This window comes from Xenopus tropicalis, chromosome 4, assembly GCF_000004195.4.
Source record: "Xenopus tropicalis strain Nigerian chromosome 4, UCB_Xtro_10.0, whole genome shotgun sequence".
Classification (NCBI taxonomy): domain Eukaryota; kingdom Metazoa; phylum Chordata; class Amphibia; order Anura; family Pipidae; genus Xenopus; species Xenopus tropicalis.
Window position 1 is genome coordinate 129,841,182 of NC_030680.2, and position 24,005 is coordinate 129,865,186.

The following is a 24,005-nucleotide window of genomic DNA, read 5'->3' on the forward strand; positions in this document are numbered from 1 at the left end:
ATAAAGAAGTACATAAGGAAAGTTTTTAAGGTACATTTCTTCTGTTTTAGAGGTTTATAATGCAATGGAGCAACATCTTTGATCTAAGGGGAAAAGGCATTACACCATAAGTCTGTTAAGGCAATCACATAAATGTGTTATGTTCCAGGGGGAAATAATAAAACTATAGATTATGCTCTTAGACCTCAATCTTCTCATAAAAATATTACTCTAATAAGGACAGTCAATTATCACTTCACCGGCAATATCTGCACAAAAACGTTCATTTGAATGGGTTTTTATGGGCAAACAACTGCACACAAGTCTACCATCACTGTGTGCAATGAGAAGCTTCTGATGCATGGTGTACACAAGGCTACCATCACTGTGTGCAATGAGAAGCTTCAGATGCACAGTGTACACAAGGCTACCATCACTGTGTGCAATGAGAAGCTTCTGATGCATGGTGTACACAAGGCTACCATCACTGTGTGCAATGAGAAGCTTCTGATGGAGGGTGTACACAAGGCTACCATCACTGTGTGCAATGAGAAGCTTCTGATGGAGGGTGTACACAAGTCTACCATCACTGTGTGCAATGAGAAGCTTCTGATGGAGGGTGTACACAAGTCTACCATCACTGTGTGCAATGAGAAGCTTCTGATGCATGGTGTACACAAGGCTACCATCACTGTGTGCAATGAGAAGCTTCTGATGGAGGGAGTACACAAGGCTACCATCACTGTGTGCAATGAGAAGCTTCTGATGGAGGGTGTACACAAGGCTACCATCACTGTGTGCAATGAGAAGCTTCTGATGCATGTTGTACACAAGGCTACCATCACTGTATGCAATGAGAAGCTTCAGATGCACAGTGTACACAAGGCTACCATCACTGTATGCAATGAGAAGCTTCTGATGGAGGGTGTACACAAGGCTACCATCACTGTGTGCAATGAGAAGTTTCTGATGGAGGGTGTACACAAGGCTACCATCACTGTGTGCAATGAGAAGCTTCTGATGCACGGTGTACACAAGGCTACCATCACTGTGTGCAATGAAAAGCTTCTGATGGAGGGTATACACAAGTCTACCATCACTGTGTGCAATGAGAAGCTTCTGATGCATGGTGTACACAAGGCTACCATCACTGTGTGCAATGAGAAGCTTCTGATGCATGGTGTACACAAGGCTAACATCACTGTGTGCAATGAGAAGCTTCTGATGGAGGGAGTACACAAGGCTACCATCACTGTGTGCAATGAGAAGCTTCTGATGGAGGGTGTACACAAGGCTACCATCACTGTGTGCAATGAGAAGCTTCTGATGGAGGGTGTACACAAGGCTACCATCACTGTGTGCAATGAGAAGCTTCTGATGGAGGGTGTACACAAGGCTACCATCACTGTGTGCAATGAGAAGCTTCTGATGCACGGTGTACACAAGGCTACCATCACTGTGTGCAATGAGAAGCTTCTGATTGAGGGTGTACACAAGGCTACCATCACTGTGTGCAATGAGAAGCTTCTGATGGAGTGGTGCAATAGTCAGTAAAGTAGAGACATGCTCTCTGGAGTAATAAACCATGCTTTCTCATCTACACATGAATCTGGGTTTTGTGGTTGCCAGGGGAACACATCCTGTCTAAATTAATAATGGAAACTGTAACATTTGGTGGAGGAGGAATAATGGCCTGAGGCTATTTGGATTCTTTGGTTTAGGACCCCTGCTTCTAGTCTAAAATGGCGTGCTTGAGTCCATGTTTCCTACATAGTTGGCAATAGAGACCACAACAGTCAGAATGGTGCATGCCGCCCTCCTACCTTTAGCTCTCAGAGAAACCCTGTTGTGGTTTTGCAGAACTGTGAAGCCAACATTTTTAAGAGCACATACTGATTTGCCAGCATTTTAATTCATGTTAGGGCACAGAGGTAAAAAAAACCTGTAAGCATCAAGTCAGAGATAAGGAGTACGTGCATTCTGGCAAATGAAAGCCTAAAGGTTAACATCAAATGGAAAAATTTTTACTCTACAAGAATATAAAGAGATTATTTATGCCTTATTAATAGCTTGCACTAGGCAACATGTTGAAGAATGTATTAAAGATGGCCTGAAACCAATTGAAAAAATGACATTATCCATTGGAAAATTGCATTACTTGATGTAGCTAATTTGGAGCAAAACCTGTTAGAGCCTCAAGAAAATCTTTACATTTTCACTTAGCAGATTTATAGGTTACCATTAAGTGCGAGTCCCCTTCTCTATAAATGAAACATAAAATGAACAAGCAGGAAAAATGTAATATCTGATTTATCAGGTTCTGCGTCGAGAGCCATCCGGCACGAGCTGGCGTAAATTACAGGGCACTTTGTGCTGTTGACATTGTTTAAAAAGTAAAGAATAAGTTGTTATAGCTTCGCCAAAGGCAAGTGTCTTGGCTTAATTTCACTTGATTGATTTCAAGCATAATGAAATGCTAGATTGACTTTATCTATTTTGTTTTATCATTTGAAAACACAAACAACTGTTCTTATTATTTCCTTTATAAGCCACTCAACTCAGCAAGAGTAGCTCTCTGCTATTGGATATTGCAGTACAGAAACCATACATTATTGCTGAAAGAAAAAGAAATGGCATAAGGCTAATGCCAGAATAGGTGTAGGGCGTATATTTTCGGCAAGTGGAAAATACCACCCTACGCCTCCTACTTGTGCCTGCACCTGAATGAATGGAATACGCTCGGGTGCAGGCACATGTAGCCGAAATACGCATAAAAACAAGAGACTTTGCATTCTCTCACATTTTTATGCCTATTTCCGCTACATGTGCCTGCACCCGAGCGTATTCCATTCATGCGGGTGCAGGCACAATTAGGAGAGTATATTTTCGGTTCGCTTGCCGAAAATACCGCCCTACGCCTCGTCTGACATCTGCCTAATCATTGAGGAGTGTCAAAATGTTAGGCAGCTTCATATAATTGCTTCCCTGAGACCCCAGGTGGTGCTCCTGATCACTGAAAACTGCAACAGCCTAATGTACTGCTCTAAAGGTGGCCATACATGGGCAGATTTTAGCTGCCGATTTGGGTCATTCAGACTGATTTGGCAGCATATCTACCAATGTATGGGCACCACCAACAGGCCTACCCAACCAATATCTGGCCTAAAATTGGCCAGATCTTGATAGGACAGGTTTTATTTTCCTGTCAGATCAGGAAACTCATTGGCTCATTGATGCAGCCCATACACCCGCCACTTTAATTAGATTGTTTGGCCCTAGGGCAAAACAATTGAATTAGTCCAATATCTCTCACCGTACGAGCGGACTGGACCGTGCATGGCCACCTTAAGAGTACCACATTGCCATTTTCTTTTTCTCACTGGATATTCTATGCCAGGGCTCCCCAAACTTTTATACCTGTGAGCCACATTCAAATGGAAAAAGTGTTGGGGAGCAAAACAAGCATGGAAAAAGTTCCTGGGGGTAGCAATAAGAGCTATAATTGGCTATTTGGTAGCCCCTATGTGGACTGGCAGCCTACAGAAGGCTCTGTTTGGCAATTACACTGGGTTTATGCAACCTACACTTGCCTCCAAGCCAGAAATTCAAAAATGAGCACCTACTTTGAGGCCACTGGGAGCAACATCCAAGGGGTTGGTGAGCAACTTGTTGCTCCTGAGCCGCTGGTTGGGGATCACTCTATGCCCCCTGGGTTGGGTTTGCATAAGCAGTACAAAGAAAAGCTGGCTTTTTTGTTTCTAAGTTTGGCTTTTAACTGTGCAGAAGGACATGGCGACATGTAGTCCCTGGGAATATTTCAGGGAACAGGAGAACAATACACCAAAATGCAAAGAATCATCTAAAACCCTGATGCACACAATGTATTCCAAACCTTGCACCAATTATACCCAAATAGGGCAGGAGCTTCCCAGTGGTAATGAACTACAGATAAAAGGAAGAAAAGACAGAATCCCCTGAACTAAAGGAGCTACACCCAAACAAGCCAGAGCTAATTACAAATACCTTAATTAAATACAGTAATACTGCAAAGACTTCTAATAAAAACACATACATTAAAAATGTAGATAATGGACTCCCAAATTTCATCAGATATGTAAACACCTGTCACGGCCCCAAATATTAAATACCCAGGAGATAAATCCCTAATTACCCAGGTATACAGTAAGTAAATCTGTACAAAACGACACACAGTAACCCTCCATGTTCCAATAACAAGTGTACTATTAAGAGCGCATCACTATCAACGTGCATCAAACAAAGTTGCAGCAATGGTAACAATACCCAGAAAGGTTGTCCCCAAACCCATGTAACTACATAAACATACAAACTGTTCAGGCTGGACATAGAACCTAGATGGATTCTCACCAACACCATTGGTAGTTACTGTGCGCCATTTTTAAAAGATCAGATGCAACGGACGCAAAATATTGCTGCAACAAATTCCGCAGAGTGAGGAAAAAGTCACAGTTGCATCAAAAAAGTTGCAGTCACGTCAAATAAGCCACATCAAATAAGTAGCAGTCACATCAAGTTGTGGGGTAGACACATTTCCCAAATTTTTCAACAGTTTCACAAATTTCCAGGTGAATCGGGACAGATTCGCTTATGACTATTCAGCAACTCTACTGTTTGGAATTTTAACAGCTATATGGTTGCTAGGGTACAAATTACCCTAGAAACCAAGCACTGCTTTGAATAAAAAACTGGAATATAAAACAGAAATGGCATTTCTTGTTGCTATCAAAATGAAAAGATATTTATGCTCATAGCCAAATACACGACTTGCTCAAGCGCACAATGGAGCAGTTGTTATCCATCCTTCTGTCTTTACATATTCATCTGAAAGCCACACACATTGCCAGATAGGATACTATAAATAAAATCGAGGCAGGGGGTCCTTACCTGTAGTAAAGGTAATACTGAGTGTCCGCTGGTGCATTGATCCCTGCAGTCCAACTACAGGTAAGTGATGTTTTTAAAAATTCATCCGTCTTAATGTGACAGGTTAGATTTGTGACTGCTGTCCCCTTGGCTCCTGCAGGAGAATCACACAGAACTATGTGTTTAAATGGACACTAAGTCAACCCAAAATATAGTTTTTTGCCTAATACAAGAAAACAAAATTTTCTAAAATATACATTCAATGTAAATGTGTAATGGATTTTAAGTATATATATTTTCTATTAAAAGCAGTGTTTGTTCTTTTATTCTCTGCCCTGGGGGCTCAGACTGTTGAAACAATTTAACCCAAGGCAGCAGCCTGACAGACCTGACTCGCTGGAGGAAACTGACCTTTGCAACATTGTTGAAAAAGTAACAACCAGGAGTTCAGCAGATGCTGCTTTCAATAGCAATTACATTTACACATAACTTTTAAAGCACTGAAATTTTTTAATAAATGCATATTGGAAAGTTGCTTAGGATGATGTTGGGGGTTGACATGTCCTATAAAAAAATATATTTCATTTATACTTGATAATGTTTAACTGATCAGATTAGCGTTAAAAATAACTGATATACATTATCAAATTATACTACTCCCTGTTGGAAAGGTGGCCATACATGGGCAGATTTAGGCAACTGATTTGGCCCCCTCTGTCCGTGTTTGGGGCCTACCAGATATCTGTGCCAAACTCGGGCAGATGTTGATTGGGCAGGCTTGACCATATCGGCTTGTGGAAGTGGCGTGTCGTATCATTGTGATTCACTCTTTTCAGCCTAGGGCCAAACGACTAGATCAGCTTAGGTGGGCACATCGGGTAGAGACCCACTCAAGCAGATTTTATAAGGAATGGCCACCTTAAGATTCTACGAGTAAAGGAATGGTCCTCCTCTACAGGCTGCAGTAAGATAAAATAAGGAATACTATAAGGCTGATGCCACACAGGGCTGATACTTGGGCTGCGGAAAAATGCAGGGCGAGAATTGGCCCCTCCGCTGGCATAAGCCTCCTCCCTTTCCTGCACCCAGAAGCATTTTGTCATCCTGGGTGCAGGCACATGCAGAAGAATCAAGACAGTTTGCATTCCGATATACATTGCGTTTTCCTACACTCAAGCCGACACAGTGTTCCTGGGTGCAGACAAGGTAGGAGGCTGATGCCAGCTTAGAGCAAAGTAATTTTAAACTAACTGTGTAAGAATCACATCCCCATCTGCCATTTAGGCACCCACTGGCTTGTGCCTAGGGTGGTGGATTAGGAGGGAGAGCTCACAGGTGCCTATATGGTACATAAAAATATGAGAGAAAAAAATCCCCCAGCCTTAATGGGAATAAATCCACCGGCAGAGCTGAGAGGGATAGGGTGCCTTCTTTCCCAGCGATTGGCACATACACAGGACAGATGGGCCATCTGCACATACACCATCTACAGGATAAGGTGCCACGCAGAGGTCCAATGCCTAGGAGCTAAATACAGCCCTGCACAGCACTGGAAGAAGGAAATGGAAGGAAATATGGAAGCATTAAAGCGACCCATCAGTTTCATCATTTGATTAAATCATGCACATTGCTGTCAGGGATACCAAAGCACTTCATTCTGACAACACTGTCCCTTTATGTGTCTATAGATCAATTTCTCAGCCATTTCTAACCTGGGAATGGAGGAAGCTCCTGACGAACCCACTCACTTCGGGACACATTCTGTTTATCTTCCATGAGTATCGCTCTCACATCTGCATAGAGGCCTCTGTGCACAGCAAGCAGGCGTGTTGCATTTGTATGGTGTGTAAAGAACTAAGAAACACAGAACATTCCAGAATTAAAACTGGCATGTTGCTCATATATACAGGTATGGAACCTGTTATCCAGAATGCTTGGAACCTGGGTTTTTCCAGATAGGGGGATTTTTCTCTCTAAGACTACTAGAAAATGATTTTAACATATAATAAATTCAATAGGATTGGTTTGACTACAATGATGATTAATTCCCCCATATGTAATAAAATGCACTAAGTTTGCCCAGTATCAGTAGTTCTTAGCAACCACTAAGGTGCTTGCTAGAAGGAAAGGTAAAAACTAAGCTTTATCAGAAAGGTCTATGTAAATACGGCCATAAACAATGCTGCACTGAGTCCTCTATCAAAAGAAACACAGGATTATTTATCAACTTTTGTGTATACATGTTCTTCTGTGTGAGGCTTCCTGCTCTCAGAAAAATTATTCAGGGCATGGCAGGAGTCTGCTCAATTTGCTCCTCTTTCCTCTCTCCCCTTCTCCTCCTCCCCCTCCCATCTCAACTCTCACCCCTCCTAACTGTGCTGTGTAATCTTAGCTACCAGCAGCGAGAGCTGCAGCACTGAAGCTACTGAGACCAAGCTAAAATGGCAGCCGCTATCTTATACAGAGGGAGTTTCTAGGGCTGTTTACTCAGGTATGCTAAATCTTTCTACAGAATAAATATAGTGTTCTAGCTTGCTATTTGTGACTAATCTATTGGCAATAAAATGACAATTTAAACAGGTTACCGGTAAATTCTACCTGCTGATTGTTTGCTATGGGTTACTATACATGGGCAAACGTACTGCCTTTTATTACATAACCCCCCCAGTACAAGGCACTGTTTAATTATTACAGAGAAATAGGAAATCATTTTTAAAAATTCAAATTATTTGATTAAAATGTAGTCTATGGGAGACAGCCTTTACATAATTTGGAGTTTTCTGGATAATGGGTTTCCAGATAACCCATCCCATACCTGTATACACATACATATATATATATATGTATACACATACATATATATATATATAATTAAGTCTTGGCACAAAAATAGACAAGGTCCTGGTTATTATTACTCTCATGGTAACTAGATCCATAGAGGTCTGCTTAATACCCAAGTACCTCAAGATTCAAGCATGAGAATTACAGTAGTAGAGTAGTTAATCTAATCTCTATGGGGCCTATGTAACATGCTTGGCCAAAACACAAATGGAATGAGCATCATTAGTTGTAAGTAGCTTAAATGAATGGTGCTGATTCATACAATGACTTCAGCCATCTTTGTCTGACCGAGCTTTGTAAATATGCCAGTAGCGTAACCACAACACAGCAGACCCTGCAACAGGGGGGCCCGGGCTACAGGGTCATTTGCGGACAATTTAAGAAAGAACTAAAAAAAATGCATGTGGGCACAATATGAAAAGGGCCCTGTGCGCTATATCTAGCCATTGCCATGTGTAGTGCAGGGCTCCCTCGCACCTAGAACCTCATTCACATTTATTCACAAACTGCCTTGTGTGTAATACGGTTTCTGCTTACCCAGTCCTCCTCGGTATCAGGAGTCTTTATTTTTACTTCATATTTTATAGATCGATTTAAAGCACTGGCCATCAAACTGGGCCTCCAAGACAGAATGACTCTTCCAAGGTTTGGGACCTTAATTTGAAGCTCTTCTGGGGCTTGGATGTGATCTGCAATTTGGAAGCAATATCCACTCGTTAATACATTATCTAGATCCAAAGGAGCTTACACGATAATGAGAAGTACTACGTTTTGTTTTGTCCACGGTGCACCTTGCTTCATCCGTATTTGCTTGCAATTTTAGGCGGAAGGAGAAGGGGTTGCCAGTAGGCCGGCCTGGAGCGTTTACATGCATGTCGCATGCATGTTACATGTGCTAACATATAGAGCAGCATTAATATATGTTTGTGAAATAGGTCATTGATCAAGAGTTTTGGGACCCATTATAAAGATTTCACTGCAGGGCACAGTACGCCAGTTAGATCAGATGGTTAAATAACAGCTTTTCTGAAGATCACGCATTAAATATTCAATCTCATAGAGCAGAAGAAAGCCTGGCAATGCATCATTTATTAAATATTTCAATACTAGATGTGTGTGCGTGTATGTGTCTATCTATATACAACAGTGGCTCCCAAACTGTGGGGCTGATCCCCCCAGAGCAGTGGCTGGAGGTTTATCTAGAAGGCCAATAAAAGTATTCGGATTTGGAAGAATCCACTCCAGTTTTAGGGTCAGTTAGGGTGAGGTTTGTGTGAATGTTTATATATTACTCTAAATATTTGGTGAATACAACAATGTTTTTCATGTATGTGTAAGTTTATTATGAATTAAGGGGGCCCTGGCCAAATGTTGCGCATCAAAGGGTAATTTAAACCAGTGACACACAGTTTAAACTGGAATGGAGGAATAATACATGTGCAACATGTGGTATGTCTATTAGGGAAAGTGAAATCCAGGGTATGTCAGTACTGCTAAGCCACTCTGCAAAGGGCTTGTTAGTCTCTGGTAAAGAAGCATTACTTAACATGAATCAGAGGCATATTGTGTATGAATTAGTAAGTAATAAAATGACTGGCATAATAGTGCCCAAAAAAGGCACTTTGCTTAGTAACCATGAGATGTTAGAATTTAGAAATGGTGGTTAGTAGTGCTGCTTGTCTAGATATACCCATTACATTTGTATCTGCCTACATGGCCAGCTAATTCCAGTGCAGGTCATTCTGTTAACCAGGACAAAGAGAGAACAACCGCATATGTTCTTACTAATCCAGGGGTTTGACAGCGGCTCCAGATTTATCAACCAAGGCCTGGGATACCATATGCCAGATTCATTTACCATACTGATCTGCTAATTCTTAGAGGGTCCAAAATACACTGATATACTAAATCTTGGGACAAAGAGAAGTAGTAAATGCAAGGAATATTCATACACTTAACTGAGAAAACAGTATTGTATTACTGTCATATAGTAATCCTGGGCAAAATGGCATTTCAAGCACCAAAATAACTGACCATTCTGAACCTCAGAAAGCAGATCGATATTAAGGACTTCAGCCTATTAGGCATGACAAATTAGAGTTATTTTACATCTCAGCATTGAGAGGTGCAGATTAGATGTATAAAAATTATGAGAATATTTGATGCTGCCTTTGAAAGCTCCATTGCATACCAGTCAGCATTAAGCTAGGTGCCCAATCACAAGTGTCCTCCCAGTACAGTAAAACCAACCAGTGTGTTTGGATTATAGATCACTTTCCCTGTGTTCTACATGTTATAACTTCAAGGGGCTGTAGCCTCCAAATATAGATCTGTTTATTTGGACCACTGCTAAACGGAATGGATTTGTGTCAGTTGAGCATCAGTGTAACTGCAGGTGGAGTAAAACCCCTGTGGTTTATTTTGCAATGAAGATGTACCACATCTTGGGGAGGGTGGATAAAGACTCCCTTCAACAGATTCTGGGTGTCATTGATATCCCTCATATCATAAGCATGCTGGGTATAAGAGCATGCTTGGGTACCACTTGGAGCATCCCTGTGTGCATGGGGCAGTCAGATATATGTCACATATCCTGTTTGATTATTTTTATATGTGTAAGTTGAGTAATTAAAAAAAAATATGCATCTCAAATAAAAATGGTTGGTGACATGTCTCAGTTTTAGGTTTGTAGTAAAATAATGCAGAAGATGCTGTGGTTTCTGGTTGGTTTGTCCAATATTTTGACCAAAAGGACAGGACATTGGCTTACTTTATAAGGGCTAATAACTGTTAAAAATATTCTGTGTACAGGTATCTTCTGACACAGGTTGCACTAAGGTAAGGATGTACTGAATCTATGATTTTTTGTTCCAGGCAAGGATTCAATATTCCAATGAATAAAAAATGATGCATACTAAACTGAATTTAACCTACCTTAAGTATGCTTGAAATTTTTTTAAAGAGTAATTAAACCCAATAGGATTGTGTTGGCTCCAATAAGGATTAATTATATCTTAGTTGGGATCAAGTACAGGTACTGTTTTATTATTACAGAGAAAAGGGAATCATTTAACCATTAAATAAACCCAATAGGGCTGTTCTGCCCCCAATAAGGGGTAATTATATCTTAGTTGGGATCAAGTACAGGTACTGTTTTATTATTACAGAGAAAAGGGAATCATTTAACCATTAAATAAACCCAATAGGACTGTTCTGCCCCCAATAAGGGGTAATTATATCTTAGTTGGGACCAAGTACAAACTCACTGTTTTATTATTACAGAGAAAAGGGAATCATTTAACCATTAAATAAACCCAATAGGGCTGTTCTGCCCCCAATAAGGGGTAATTATATCTTAGTTGGGATCAAGTACAGGTACTGTTTTATTATTACAGAGAAAAGGGAATCATTTATACAAATGTGAATAATTTAATTAAAATGGAGTCTATGGGAGATGGCCTTTCCGTAATTTGGAAATTTCTGGATAATGCGTTTCCGGATAAGGGGTCTGATACCTGTTTGAATTTTAGCAAATTCCCCCAAAAAACACATTGCCTGAGAACAAATATTGTCATTTGCACATGGCCAGTGTTCAAAGTCACTTGACATTAAGGATTTGGATTTGGTTTGGCCAAGCGCTTTGGATTCAGCCAAATTCAAAAATTGCAAACGTTTCTGGGATTTAGTAGAAGCCAAATGTGTAACAGTAACAATACCCTGTTAGTAGAAATACAGAGTATCCCTACTGTAAGACTATCCATACAGAGCAGACCTACTCTATATAGGTAGATAAAGCCCTCTATAAAATACACAAAAAAGTATTTTTCAGAGAATTATTGGAACTTACCACATTCAATCAGTTGTATCCACAAGAACATTAAAATGACGAGCTTTATTCCAGTCATAGTCTAAAAAACATAACATGCAGGTAATTTAATATGTATACTGTTAGTATGTATATTTTTAGTCTAGTTTTACATATTGCATAAGCACACATTTGTCCTTTATCTTCCCATTGTTTCCTTCTATGGATTTTTGAAAAGGGAAATTACACTGAACAGTCAGTATTGGCAGACCTTACAGATACAGTACAAGGCTGCTGACAACTAATCAGAAAGTGAGAAGATATTACAAGGCCATGTGTTTAAGTATGCACTCATTGCAACTGTTCTCCATTGCACGCTAGTGGGTAACAGAGAGAGCGGGACAGGCTGCTAGAGCAAGCACACTGATAAGGTGGCCATACACGGAAATGAGCCAAATGAGTGAATCCTTCCCCTGGCCCTAGAGCCAAACAACTGCATTACAATGTAGGGGATACAAAAAGTCAGAGCGAGGACTCTGATCCCAGATCCGACTATAAAAATTAAACCTGCCTGATCGACACTTGGCCAATTTTCGGTGGGGTAGGGCTGTCAGGGGTTCCCTTACAAAGGCAATTGGTCTAAAGAACTCCAATTGGTAGCTGAAAAGCAGCTGAAATCTGCCCGTGTATGGCCACCTTTAGACTGGAAAGATAGGCCAATTAAAGAGAGAACAGAGAGTGCTGATATGAAAAAACAAATTTCTCCATTTGTACCTAATAGCCACTGAAAAACTGCCCACCCAACAACAACCACCCACCAACCAAATGACAGAACCCAAGCTACTAGCAATAATATCATAGATTTGTGAGATTGGTCAGAAAACTCAATAGATAGTCTCTTCTAATAGGCACTTAGGTACCCAGTAATATCCCAGGATGTCAGCCACATTGATTCTTTAGGTGGAATGTTGTCCCTACTGCTACTGCTTCCAGCAGGCAGAGCATCCCTTGTGTCTGAGCTGTGGCCTAAGAAAGAATCTGTTTCCCTTAGAGACAAACTCCCAGGTCAGCCCCTGGTGTCTCTCCAATTAAATAAAGAGAGCTGTGGTCCCCAACCTGCCTGTGTCACTCCCCCGCTTTACTTTGCTACCACACATCATCCAAATGAGCTTACGCAAAATGTCAGATACACCGATCAGGTCCCCCCCTTACAGGAAACAGTAGGGACATACCATGCTCTGAATCTGTGCTGATATTATCATGGTGGGACAAGCCACTGGCCACTCTTTGCCACACGCAAGTCTTTCAGCTCCTCTGTCACGATTACCTCTTTGGCCACAAAGGAATCACTCAGGTTATATCCTGCTGGCACTGGGCATTTATATGTCTTTAGCAGTGTGCATTTGACCTGGAAAAGAGCAGAAACTGATTCAGAATCATTCACTGATTGTTCTACAATGCCCTACCCAACCAATATTTTATCAGTGGATCGAAGTTGCAATGGCTCAGTACAGAGCAATGAAATCAGGTGCTCTGAGATACCGCAGGTGTCCAATTTTCTAAAATGCTTGGGACCTGGGATTGTATAGGTCCATTTGAGATGTATAATGTATTACTGGGTATATTCATAAGTGTTAATGAGTTGTGTTTTGTAGCTTAAAGCAGAGCTGCATCCTGCCCGTAGCCCCCCTCTGTGTGGCCCCCACATGTCTGGCTGGTGTGACCATTTACCTTTGTGGCCCCCTGCATGGTTCACATCTCATATTCAGGCTGTAACCCAAAGTATTGTTTAAATATTTAATCCCCTGTACTGTTCACCTTTTAATCTCTGCATTGTTCACACCTCAGGCTCAGACTGTAAGTGCCCACATTGTTCACCTGTTTACACCTCAGACCGTAGGAACAGTGCCAGCATTGTGTCAGTATGTCACTGCCTGTGTGTGCCATACTCTGCCTGCCCTATGCTGTCTGTGTATGCCACACAGAGTATGGCACACACAGGCAGGGTAGGGCAGGCAGAGTATGGCACTCAAAGGCAGCATAGGGCAGGCAGAGTATGGCACACACAGACAGCATAGGGCAGGCAGAGTATGGCACACACAGGCAGCATAGGGCACACACAGGCAGGGTAGGGCAGGGAGAGTATGGCACACATAGGCAGGGTAGGGCAGGAAGAGTATGGCACACACAGGCAGGGTAGGGCAGGAAGAGTATGGCAAACACAAGCAGCATAGGGCAGGCAGAGTATGGCACACACAGGCAGGGTAGGGCAGGAAGAGTATGGCACACACAGGCAGGGTAGGGCAGGAAGAGTATGGCACACACAGGCAGGGTAGGGCAGGAAGAGTATGGCACACACAGGCAGGGTAGGGCAGGAAGAGTATGGCACACATAGGCAGGGTAGGGCAGGAAGAGTATGGCACACACAGGCAGGGTAGGGCAGGAAGAGTATGGCACACACAAGCAGCATAGGGCAGGCAGAGTATGGCACACACAGGCAGCATAGGGCACACACAGGCAGGGTAGGGCAGGCAGAGTATGGCACACACAGGAAGGGTAGGGCAGGAAGAGTATGGCACACACAGGCAGGGTAGGGCAGGAAGAGTATGGCACACACAGGCTGCCCTATGCTGCCTGTGGGAGGTGAACCTGGCAGGGGTTTGTTCTAAAAGTGTGTTAGCAGTTGGAAATAGCCATTAAATGGTTCCTAAGGTGTGTAATTATGTGCTGGGGGTTGCTGTGCTATCCACAGTGGAGGAGGAGGCATATGGATTTAAGGGTGTGCTTTAAAATGACATAATATAATTATTTCACATATGAATGAAAAGTGATATCCCTGCAGTGAGCACCAACCATTTGGGTTTTTGCTGCGCTACCACCATTAATGTGGGGATGGTCTTAAAAGCTCTTGTGAAAACTTGGGTGTGGTTTGAAGTGGGTGCAGTTTAAAAAGGGGGGAGTGGTCAAAACTTGGCTTCTATTATCGGCCCTCCACCTTGTAAGCAGAAAAATTCTGACCCATACCACAGAAGTTGGACAGCACTGGTTTAAAGGATAAGTAAAATCCCCTAAAATTACTCTAAACAGCCCCCAGAATAAGAATAAAGCAGCTAAAAAGCAGTTCTTTGGATTACTTCTTTGTCTGGTGTGAATCTCCGCCCCCTTCTGTTTCCAAACACTCCTCTCTCCGACTATGAAAGGGGTTCCTGCTAGGAGTACTCACTGCCTCTGCGCAGTAGGCATTTCTTTGAGCTCATCATAGTCAGAGAGAGAAGGAGAGCTCAGAAAGCAAAAGGGGTGGAGCTTCACAATAGACAATAGACAAGGAAGTAACTAAAAGAGCTGCAGTTGAACTGGCTGTAATAGAGAATCTTAATAAACCTGAATGCAGTGAGAAAGGTATGTTATTCTGGGGAGCAGCACAGAGAAGTTTTTTTTTTTTTTAAAAAAAGGTTTACTTAATCTTCAAATGTTCAACATATGGACACGTGAAGTTAAGGCTTGATTTATGGACTACAATAGATACTGAGAAATGTTGAGAATACACTAGCACTATAGAGCATTTGTTATCATAAAGTTAGGTAATATAACAAAAGTCGTTAGCAGAAAAAATATTTACATTGCAGATAGTGAAAAAAACTGCACTGAATTGCCCTTTGTGCCATTGCCCTTAATGTTTGCTGCAGTACCTTCCTGTCCTCCCTTATCTATTAATGAGTACATGTTATTTAACTTTACAATCCAAATATAGAGGAGAGCACCATAAAGCAGAATTCTGCTAAAATGCTATTTATTTCAGACCATCATAAATAATAATAAGAAAGGGCGTCACATTGCCCGAAACCATACCTCCCAACATTTGAAAACCGAAAAGAGGGACAAAAAGATTTGGCGCGCGCAGCGCGGCAAATTTTTTTGGCCACGCCCCAATTAACACACCCCATTGTTTTCCAAAAATACTCCTTTTATATAGTTGAAATGGTGGGATCAGATGCAAATGTGCTATACCCTCATACTGTACTACCTAAGGAAAATAATATAGCAACTCCTACATATAAAATACAAATATAGAGAGAAGGCAGTCAGTTATAATGAGTTCTAACTATCTACCAGTTTTGCCCCCCCACACAGGGGAGACTCATACACAGAGCCCCCATACACAGTGCCCCCATACACAGTACCCTTTATACACAGAGCCCCCCATACACAGTACCCTTTATACACAGTGCCCCCATACAGTGTGCCCCCATACACAGTGCCCCCCATACACAGTACCCTTTATACACAGTGCCCCCCATACAGCGTGCCCCCCATACACAGTACCCTTTATACACAGTGCCCCCCATACACAGTGCCCTTCATACACAGAACCCCCCCATACACAGAGCCCCCCCATACACAGTACCCTTTATACACAGTGCCCCCATACACAGTGCCCTTCATACACAGAACACCCCCCATACACAGAACACCCCCCCATACACAGAACACCCCCCCCATACACAGAACACCCCCCCATACACAGAGCACCCCCATACACAGAGCACCCCCCATACACAGAGCACCCCCCCCATACACAGAGCCCCCCAATACACAGAGCACCCCCCCATACACAGAGCCCCCCCAATACACAGAGCACCCCCCCATACACAGAGCACCCCCCATACGCGCTCCGACTCCTTGCGCTGCTTCTCTTCTTATGCGGCTCCTTCGCCGGCGGTCCCAGGTCCTTTTATAAGGCTGCGCCCGTGCGTACGTGTGACGTCATTACGCACGGGCGCAACCTTATAAAAGGGCCAGGGACCGCCGGAGAAGGAGCCACTTGAGAGAAGCAGCGCAAGGAGTCGGAGCGCTCATCCCGCTGTCGCGGATCGTTCTATGAATGTCCCGCATTTCTGTAATCTATTACGAAAATGCGGGACATTCAGGGAACTATCCGGGACAGCGGGACAAGCTATAGAAAGCGGGACTGTCCCGCTTAAAGCGGGACAGTTGGGAGGTATGCCCGAAACATGTTGTGTTTTTGGGTCTGAAATAAATAGCATTTTAGCAGAATTCTGCTTTATGGTGCTCTCCTCTATATTTGGATTGTATTGTATGGCTCAGCGGTGTGCCTTGCGAGGATTGATGCATCAAGCCTGATCTAAGGGCTGTGCGGTTGAATACCTATTTGTTAACTTTACGTTTCTTTGGACTCTTTTGACGTATAAACAACTGTAACCGCCTCTGTTTCAATGTCCCATAGCAGGCTTCTGGCTCCCTTTGAAAAGGACAGTAATCTTTGAATTTCCTGTAGAGTTAATTAACGCTAAAGTATGCTGATAATGCTGGTATTTAAAAAATAAAACTGCTAATGTCTAAGAAAACAGTAAAGGTAAATAAAATGCTGTCCTTTGTGCTGTCCTTCATTTGGGAAACAAGTTCCAACCAACAGTTTTTCTTCTGGTGCAAGAGTTTCAAGTTAAACACAAAATTTCCCATTGGAAGAGACAATGGTATGCAGAAACTAACCAACCAGGTTATAAGGAATCATTTTCTAGTATCTTTAATTACAGTAAGATCCACTGCTACTATAGGCACCATCTCTCCCTACTATACCTGCTATCCCACAGCCACAGTCCCTTCCCAGAGGCTATTATCCCACTGCTACTATAGGCACCATCTCTCCCTACTATACCTGCTATCTCACAGCCACAGTCCCTTCCCAGAGGCTATTATCCCCCCACTGCTACTATAGGCACCACCTCTCCCTACTATACCTGCTATCCCACAGCCACAGTCCCTTCCCAGAGGCTATTATCCCACTGCTACTATAGGCACCATCTCTCCCTACTATACCTGCTATCTCACAGCCACAGTCCCTTCCCAGAGGCTATTATCCCCCCACTGCTACTATAGGCACCACCTCTCCCTACTATACCTGCTATCCCACAGCCACAGTCCCTTCCCAGAGGCTATTATCCAACTGCTACTATAGGCACCATCTCTCCCTACTATACCTGCTATCCCACAGCCACAGTCCCTTCCCAGAGGCTATTATCCAACTGCTACTATAGGCACCATCTCTCCCTACTATACCTGCTATCCCACAGCCACAGTCCCTTCCCAGAGGCTATTATCCCACTGCTACTATAGGCTCCATCTCTCCCTACTATACCTGCTATCCCACAGCCACAGTCCCTTCCCAGAGGCTATTATCCCACTGCTACTATAGGCTCCATCTCTCCCTACTATACCTGCTATCCCACAGCCCCAGTCCCTTCCCAGAGGCTATTATCCCCCACTGTTACTATAGGCACCATCTCTCCCTACTATACCTGCTATCCCACAGCCACAGTCCCTTCCCAGAGGCTATTATCCCCCCACTGCTACTATAGGCACCATCTCTCCCTACTATACCTGCTATCCCACAGCCACAGTCCCTTCCCAGAGGCTATTATCCCCCCACTGCTACTATAGGCACCATCTCTCCCTACTATACCTGCTATCCCACAGCCACAGTCCCTTCCCAGAGGCTATTATCCCCCCACTGCTACTATAGGCACCATCTCTCCCTACTATACCTGCTATCCCACAGCCCCAGTCCCTTCCCAGAGGCTATTATCCCACTGCTACTATAGGCTCCATCTCTCCCTACTATACCTGCTATCCCACAGCCCCAGTCCCTTCCCAGAGGCTATTATCCCACTGCTACTATAGGCTCCATCTCTCCCTACTATACCTGCTATCCCACAGCCCCAGTCCCTTCCCAGAGGCTATTATCCCCCCACTGCTACTATAGGCACCATCTCTCCCTACTATACCTGCTATCCCACAGCCCCAGTCCCTTCCCAGAGGCTATTATCCCACTGCTACTATAGGCTCCATCTCTCCCTACTATACCTGCTATCCCACAGCCCCAGTCCCTTCCCAGAGGCTATTATCCCCCCACTGCTACTATAGGCACCATCTCTCCCTACTATACCTGCTATCCCACAGCCACAGTCCCTTCGCAGAGGCTATTATCCCCCCACTGCTACTATAGGCACCATCTCTCCCTACTATTAGATAGTTATGGGATAGCAGCTAAATGAAACCCTTACTCTGCTGGTACAACAGATACATTCGGTGTTACTCGGAATAAAAGTAAAAAGACACCATATTTACAAACTAATTTCTAATTTATTTCTCCTAATTAGACAGTAAGGTAAACAAGCAATACTTCATATTTACATGTAAAGAGTAGTGGGTGGCACATAAATACTTAAAAGGAAAGAGCTTGAGAGGAAAGTCTAAGAGAAATAATTCAAATGGAGAATTAATAGTAAGGCAGCAGTGTTTCCCAGTGCACACGCAGGGGGAGAGGAGCCCCCAGCACAGGAAATGCAGGATTCTGGGAAGCACGGGGGATAGCAGAGAAGGGGGGCTATAAATACAGGCAGAATTTGTCTTATATGTGAGGTGGGCAAGGACATACCTGGAGAGAGAAAGGAGGGAGTCAGACAGCCGCACAGTTGGTGGCAAATGGGCTACTCCATGGGATCCAGAAACACATATGACACTTCAGCCAATACAAAACTAGCGAAGAAGCCGCAGTGACTGAAGGATGGCCAGCAGGTGGCAACCAAGTCCCCCCTCCCCTTCATGACTCAGGATCAAATACTGTAAATTACGTTATACTTTAACATGGGCAAAGATCCGGGAAGAAGTAAAAAAATACATGAATAGGGAACCTTGTGCCTACTGAGACCTATTACAGAAGGGATGACTAACCTGCTCAGGAGATTTAAAGAGCTATCAAATCTTCTGCGAGTCCCCAGTACTTTGGACCAAATTCGGATGCAGCTGGGTCGCCTGTGCCTTTGTGGCTTTCCACATAAGCAAAACTCAGGCACCTACCACAGACAGTGTGCAAAGTTCATTTCTGAATGTAATTGGTATGTTTTTTGTATCTGCAATAACGTTTTTTTCCTAGAATTCAGGCATCACTGTGCTTACCAGGATCTGTTGTACCTTAATGCAAATCGGACACAACTGTGCTGAATTTTCATAGTATTTTCACCCCATCAGTCATACCTCAAAGACACTGCCATTCTACTTCATCTAAGATTATCTACGCATGTAACATTCGCCCGCTGTACTAACATATTCAGCATTATTCAAGTATCTCCGCTATTAGAAGAAAGCTACGTCAGGAAGTTCCCTTAACCCTACCCTAAAGTGTCTTTTTGATGTAACAGAATTTATTTTAGCCCATATTTATTTTGTGTTTTAATAAAGAGTGACTAAATGTATTCCATGATTTAGTAATCTGTATAAAGAGGTCTAGGAAGATGAACACATAGAGGGACCTGACAGGTTTATATACATAGGTTTAAAATATATTGTATTTTTTCAGTCTTATATTGGTAATTGGCTAGGTGTAAAGGTGCCTATAGCAGCAGTGGGGATAATAGCCTCTGGGAAGGGACTGTGGCTGTGGGATAGCAGGTATAGTAGGGAGAGATGGTGCCTATAGTAGCAGTGGGGGGATAATAGCCTCTGGGAAGGGAGTGGGGCTGTGGGATAGCAGGTATAGTTGGGAGAGATGGTGCCTATAGTAGCAATGGGGGGATAATAGCCTCTGGGAAGGGACTGGGGCTGTGGGATAGCAGGTATAGTAGGGAGAGATGGTGCCTATAGTAGCCGTGGGGGGATAATAGCCTATGGGAAGGGACTGGGGCTGTGGGATAGCAGGTATAATAGGGAGAGATGGTGCCTATAGTAGCAGTGGGATAATAGCCTCTAGGAAGGGACTGGGGCTGTGGGATAGCAGGTATAGTAGGGAGAGATGGTGCCTATAGTAGCCGTGGGGGATAATAGCCTCTGGGAAGGGACTGGGGCTGTGGGATAGAAGGTATAGTAGGGAGATGTGCCTATATTAGCAGTGGGACAATAGCCTCTCTGACCTCTATATTTTACCCAACCTTTACATTCTGTTTTATTAAAGTTAATCTCTATAATTATGGACTTACACTATGTATTATGTCTATACCTTCAGAAACTGCTAAATTAGATTCAAAACGGGAACAATGTTTCCTCTGAGCTTTGTGTGTATTGATATTTATTTTGCAAGCCCACAGAGGTCTGTAGGCGCCCATCTGCTTCCGGTAAAATTTATTGTGCATGTTGTAGGCGGCAAGTGTGCAGTACAACCTCTTATTGGAAAAACACTCCAGTTGATATTTAAGGACAAGGAAAGTTTGAGTCACTGAGGAGTGCCAAAGGATTATGCCCACTAAAAATTCACATTGTAATAACTGTCTAACAATATCATACAGTGAAATTTTATGTTTATGACTTTTATTACATTCTCCCCACTTGTAACTTATTTGAACCCACTACAAACTTACGTTGAACGATATTCAGAAGATGCAATCAGCATCGGACTGGGACGCAAAGGGCCCACCAGGGAACATAATAATAAAGGCCCAGCAGAGCTATTGGTATATCCATGTTTGAGAAGTTCATTGTTCAAACGTAAGTGATTAATACAGACTAGTAGGTACTGATTTTTGCCCACTAGATCCCAATTGGCTGCAGTGTATGGAAAACATTTTCTACATAGAGATATCAGAGAAACCAGAGTGACTGCTTCCAAAAAGACCCATGAATGCAAGTACAAGCTGTGTAAGAGCACAGAGCAATACTGTGGATACAGAGAGACTGCAGGATAGCACAGGCAGACAGTCTTCTTACAGCTCAGACTGCATGATTGAAGAATATATCATCTCTTTTTTTCTTATATACGCAAATACTTCCTGAGAAACTCTCCCTTCCAACTCTATATATATCTGAAGGAGAACTAACCCCTCCACAGGCAAAAGCACCAGAGCCTGCCCTCAAATGGCCCCCCTCCCTGCTCCCGTCCCGTAAAACAGAAACCCTCTTTGGAAAGCTGACCTATAGAGTAGCGCAGCTGAGTTCATAGGAGCCATCTTCTGGATCTTCAGATCCTCTTCTTCCCCTTTGCTGACGGACGGAGCTTTCTGGCACATGTGCAGTAGTGCTTATCTGTGACTACTGTCAGCGAATCTCAGTGTCGGCGAACTCGCCAAACTAAATCAGAAGACCTAAAAGATGGCACCTGGGAAGTACCCTGTGCTACTCAGCATCTACAGATCAGCTTTCCAGGCAAGGACTCTTTTGCATCTAACAGACAATAAGTGGAAAGTGGGGCTTTTGTCTATAGAGGGGGTTTAGTTCTCCTTTAACAGCCTCCCTGGATTCTGCAGGTTACCTGTGGCAAAAAATGCGGTCTCCATCATTTCCCTGACTCCTAAACTAGCTCTTTCCTATCTTTCTCACTGCTGGGAATAAACAAAACATAAGCAGAACCTGGAAAAAGTGGAAATGAGTTAATGCTCTCTGCTCCAGAAAGGTCAGGGCCCACCATGAATAGTCCCAGCATCCAAACTGGACAGTCCAACACTGGATGCACTAAGTACAAACTGGCACACAGGACAGTCGGAAATACCTAGTTAACCTTGGTACCAGCATTTAGTGTGACAAGACTGGTTTGTTTGAGCTACAACCCAAGCAACATCTAGAGCCCCATCAGCCTGAGATCCCTATCCTAGAATAATACAAATCACTTTACTCGACAAATTCTTACTAGAGGCTTTCTCTCCATAGTAAAGGTTTCTCAGCATGGTTAAGTGTGCTTATAGAATTATAATAACAGTATTTTAAGGTGCTATACATAATACATAATTATAATATCATATCAACATTCTGAAAACACTCTGTAAGATTTTGCACAAAAACATCTTGACAGTGACTTACATTATCCATGTCATTTTACCTAATCCATGTTCCTTTCTCTTTCTATTCTTACCACCTCAGAACATCCCTGTAGTTTCCTTGCACCAAGAAGTGATCTATATAGCTAAAAACATGGGCTGTTCCACGTAGTATGGTTAGTACGGTTAGTGATTGGCCCAGAGGCAGAAGCATAGAAAAAAAGGTCATTGTGAAATAACCATTAACCCACAGCAGGCTGACAGCACACAGACTCATGCCAGCAGTGAGGAGTCACATCACGTACAGGCAGGACGTGGGAAGCACAGACTAGGGCACATACTTGGCACAAAGCATGTAGGATTCATTAAAGCAGCAAACAATTTGGTATTACATATATATTAATATATCTGGATATAGTAACAAACAATTTGGTATTACATATATATTAATATATCTGGATATAGTAACAAACAATTTGGTATTACATATATATTAATATATCTGGATATAGCAACAGTTCTTGTCAGAATAAGATCATAAAAAAGGAGGAGCAATTCTTAATAACTTTAGGCACCTATGTTTTAGCTCACAACTTACCCAAACCTTACAGATTCTTCCAGCTGGTCCCTTAGATTTGCTGAAAATCGACTTTCTAAGGTATTAGTAAGAAAACTCGAAGTAATAGGTGGACTTTAAACAAGGGTTAGGCCTATCCCTTTTAGAGGCGGGTATATACTGGCACCTGGCTAGTGTCCTCTGCATTTCCCTGAAGTGATGAGTTAGTTGCTGCTGTGTAGCCATGCAAAGTCTATTTGCTGAAAGCTTTAGGGAGATTAGTAACAAGGCATGAGTCTACTTGCCACTCTTCTGCCCAGCTTTCTGCTTGTGTGTGATGCACAGACATGAACAGCTGGCACAAAACACACAGAGAGTAGTAGCAATACAGAAAGAACCAACAGGCAGCAAAAGGTGTATTGTCCTTTGCCCAAAGCATTGTTCAATGAACAGTATAAATGATCTTAATCCTCCACTCTCTTTCTTGAGAGCCACTTCTAGAAATATATCTAATGATTCCACTGAGGAGAGGGCAGCAACACGTCCACAACTCTGTGCTGAATTGGAGGGTTGACATTTTCTATGTATCAAAAGCTTTACTTTAGAGAATAAGCAAAAAGTAAAAGTTGGAAAACCCAATAAATCACTGAACAGCTTTACGATTATACGGAACAGGCCAATTCAGGATGGCACCCGCCTATTTCAAATCCATGAGAACTCCTTGACTAGAAAAGCAAAAACGAAATTTCTTCTTCTCAAATTAACATTTCTCTAACTTGGCACAAAGTCTATTATCCCCTTTACAAGACAGAACCTTCCTAATGGTACAGTATGTTGTTAACTTAAATAATTTGAAAATACCAGAGTATCATCTAGATAGACAGTAATGAAAATATCACGAAAGTCCCTGAAAATGTAATTTACAAAATGTTGAAAGGTTGCAAGAGCACTGCAAAGGCCAAATGGCATAACAAGATATCCGTAATGACCATATCTTCTGCAAAAAGCGGTCTCCCACTAATCTCTTTCTCTGATTCTCCAGCTTGGAGAAAATCTTTCCAGAGTGAAGATTCTGGAACAATTCAGAGATCAAAGGCAAAGGATAAGGATTCTTGATCGTAATCTTATTTAGATCTCGATTTTCAATGCATGGTCTCAAAGT

The 24,005-nt window shown here is 42.7% G+C and overlaps 1 protein-coding gene across 4 annotated transcripts in view; it reads right to left on the minus strand.

Annotated features, from left to right (window-relative positions):
• il5ra (interleukin 5 receptor subunit alpha) overlaps positions 1 to 22,986 on the minus strand; it is a 35,517-nt gene extending 12,531 nt beyond the window's left edge. The window contains exons 1-6 of one of the 4 annotated variants that reach the window (XM_012960586.3): positions 22,331 to 22,438; positions 12,760 to 12,935; positions 11,570 to 11,630; positions 8,260 to 8,411; positions 6,594 to 6,735; positions 4,903 to 5,035 (exon numbers count right to left, since the gene is read on the minus strand). In XM_012960586.3, the coding sequence (XP_012816040.1) occupies positions 4,903 to 5,035; positions 6,594 to 6,735; positions 8,260 to 8,411; positions 11,570 to 11,630; positions 12,760 to 12,789 (518 nt within the window). In that variant the 5' untranslated portion in view covers positions 12,790 to 12,935; positions 22,331 to 22,438. 4 annotated transcript variants of the gene reach the window in all.
• Positions 22,987 to 24,005: the final 1,019 nt, after the last annotated feature.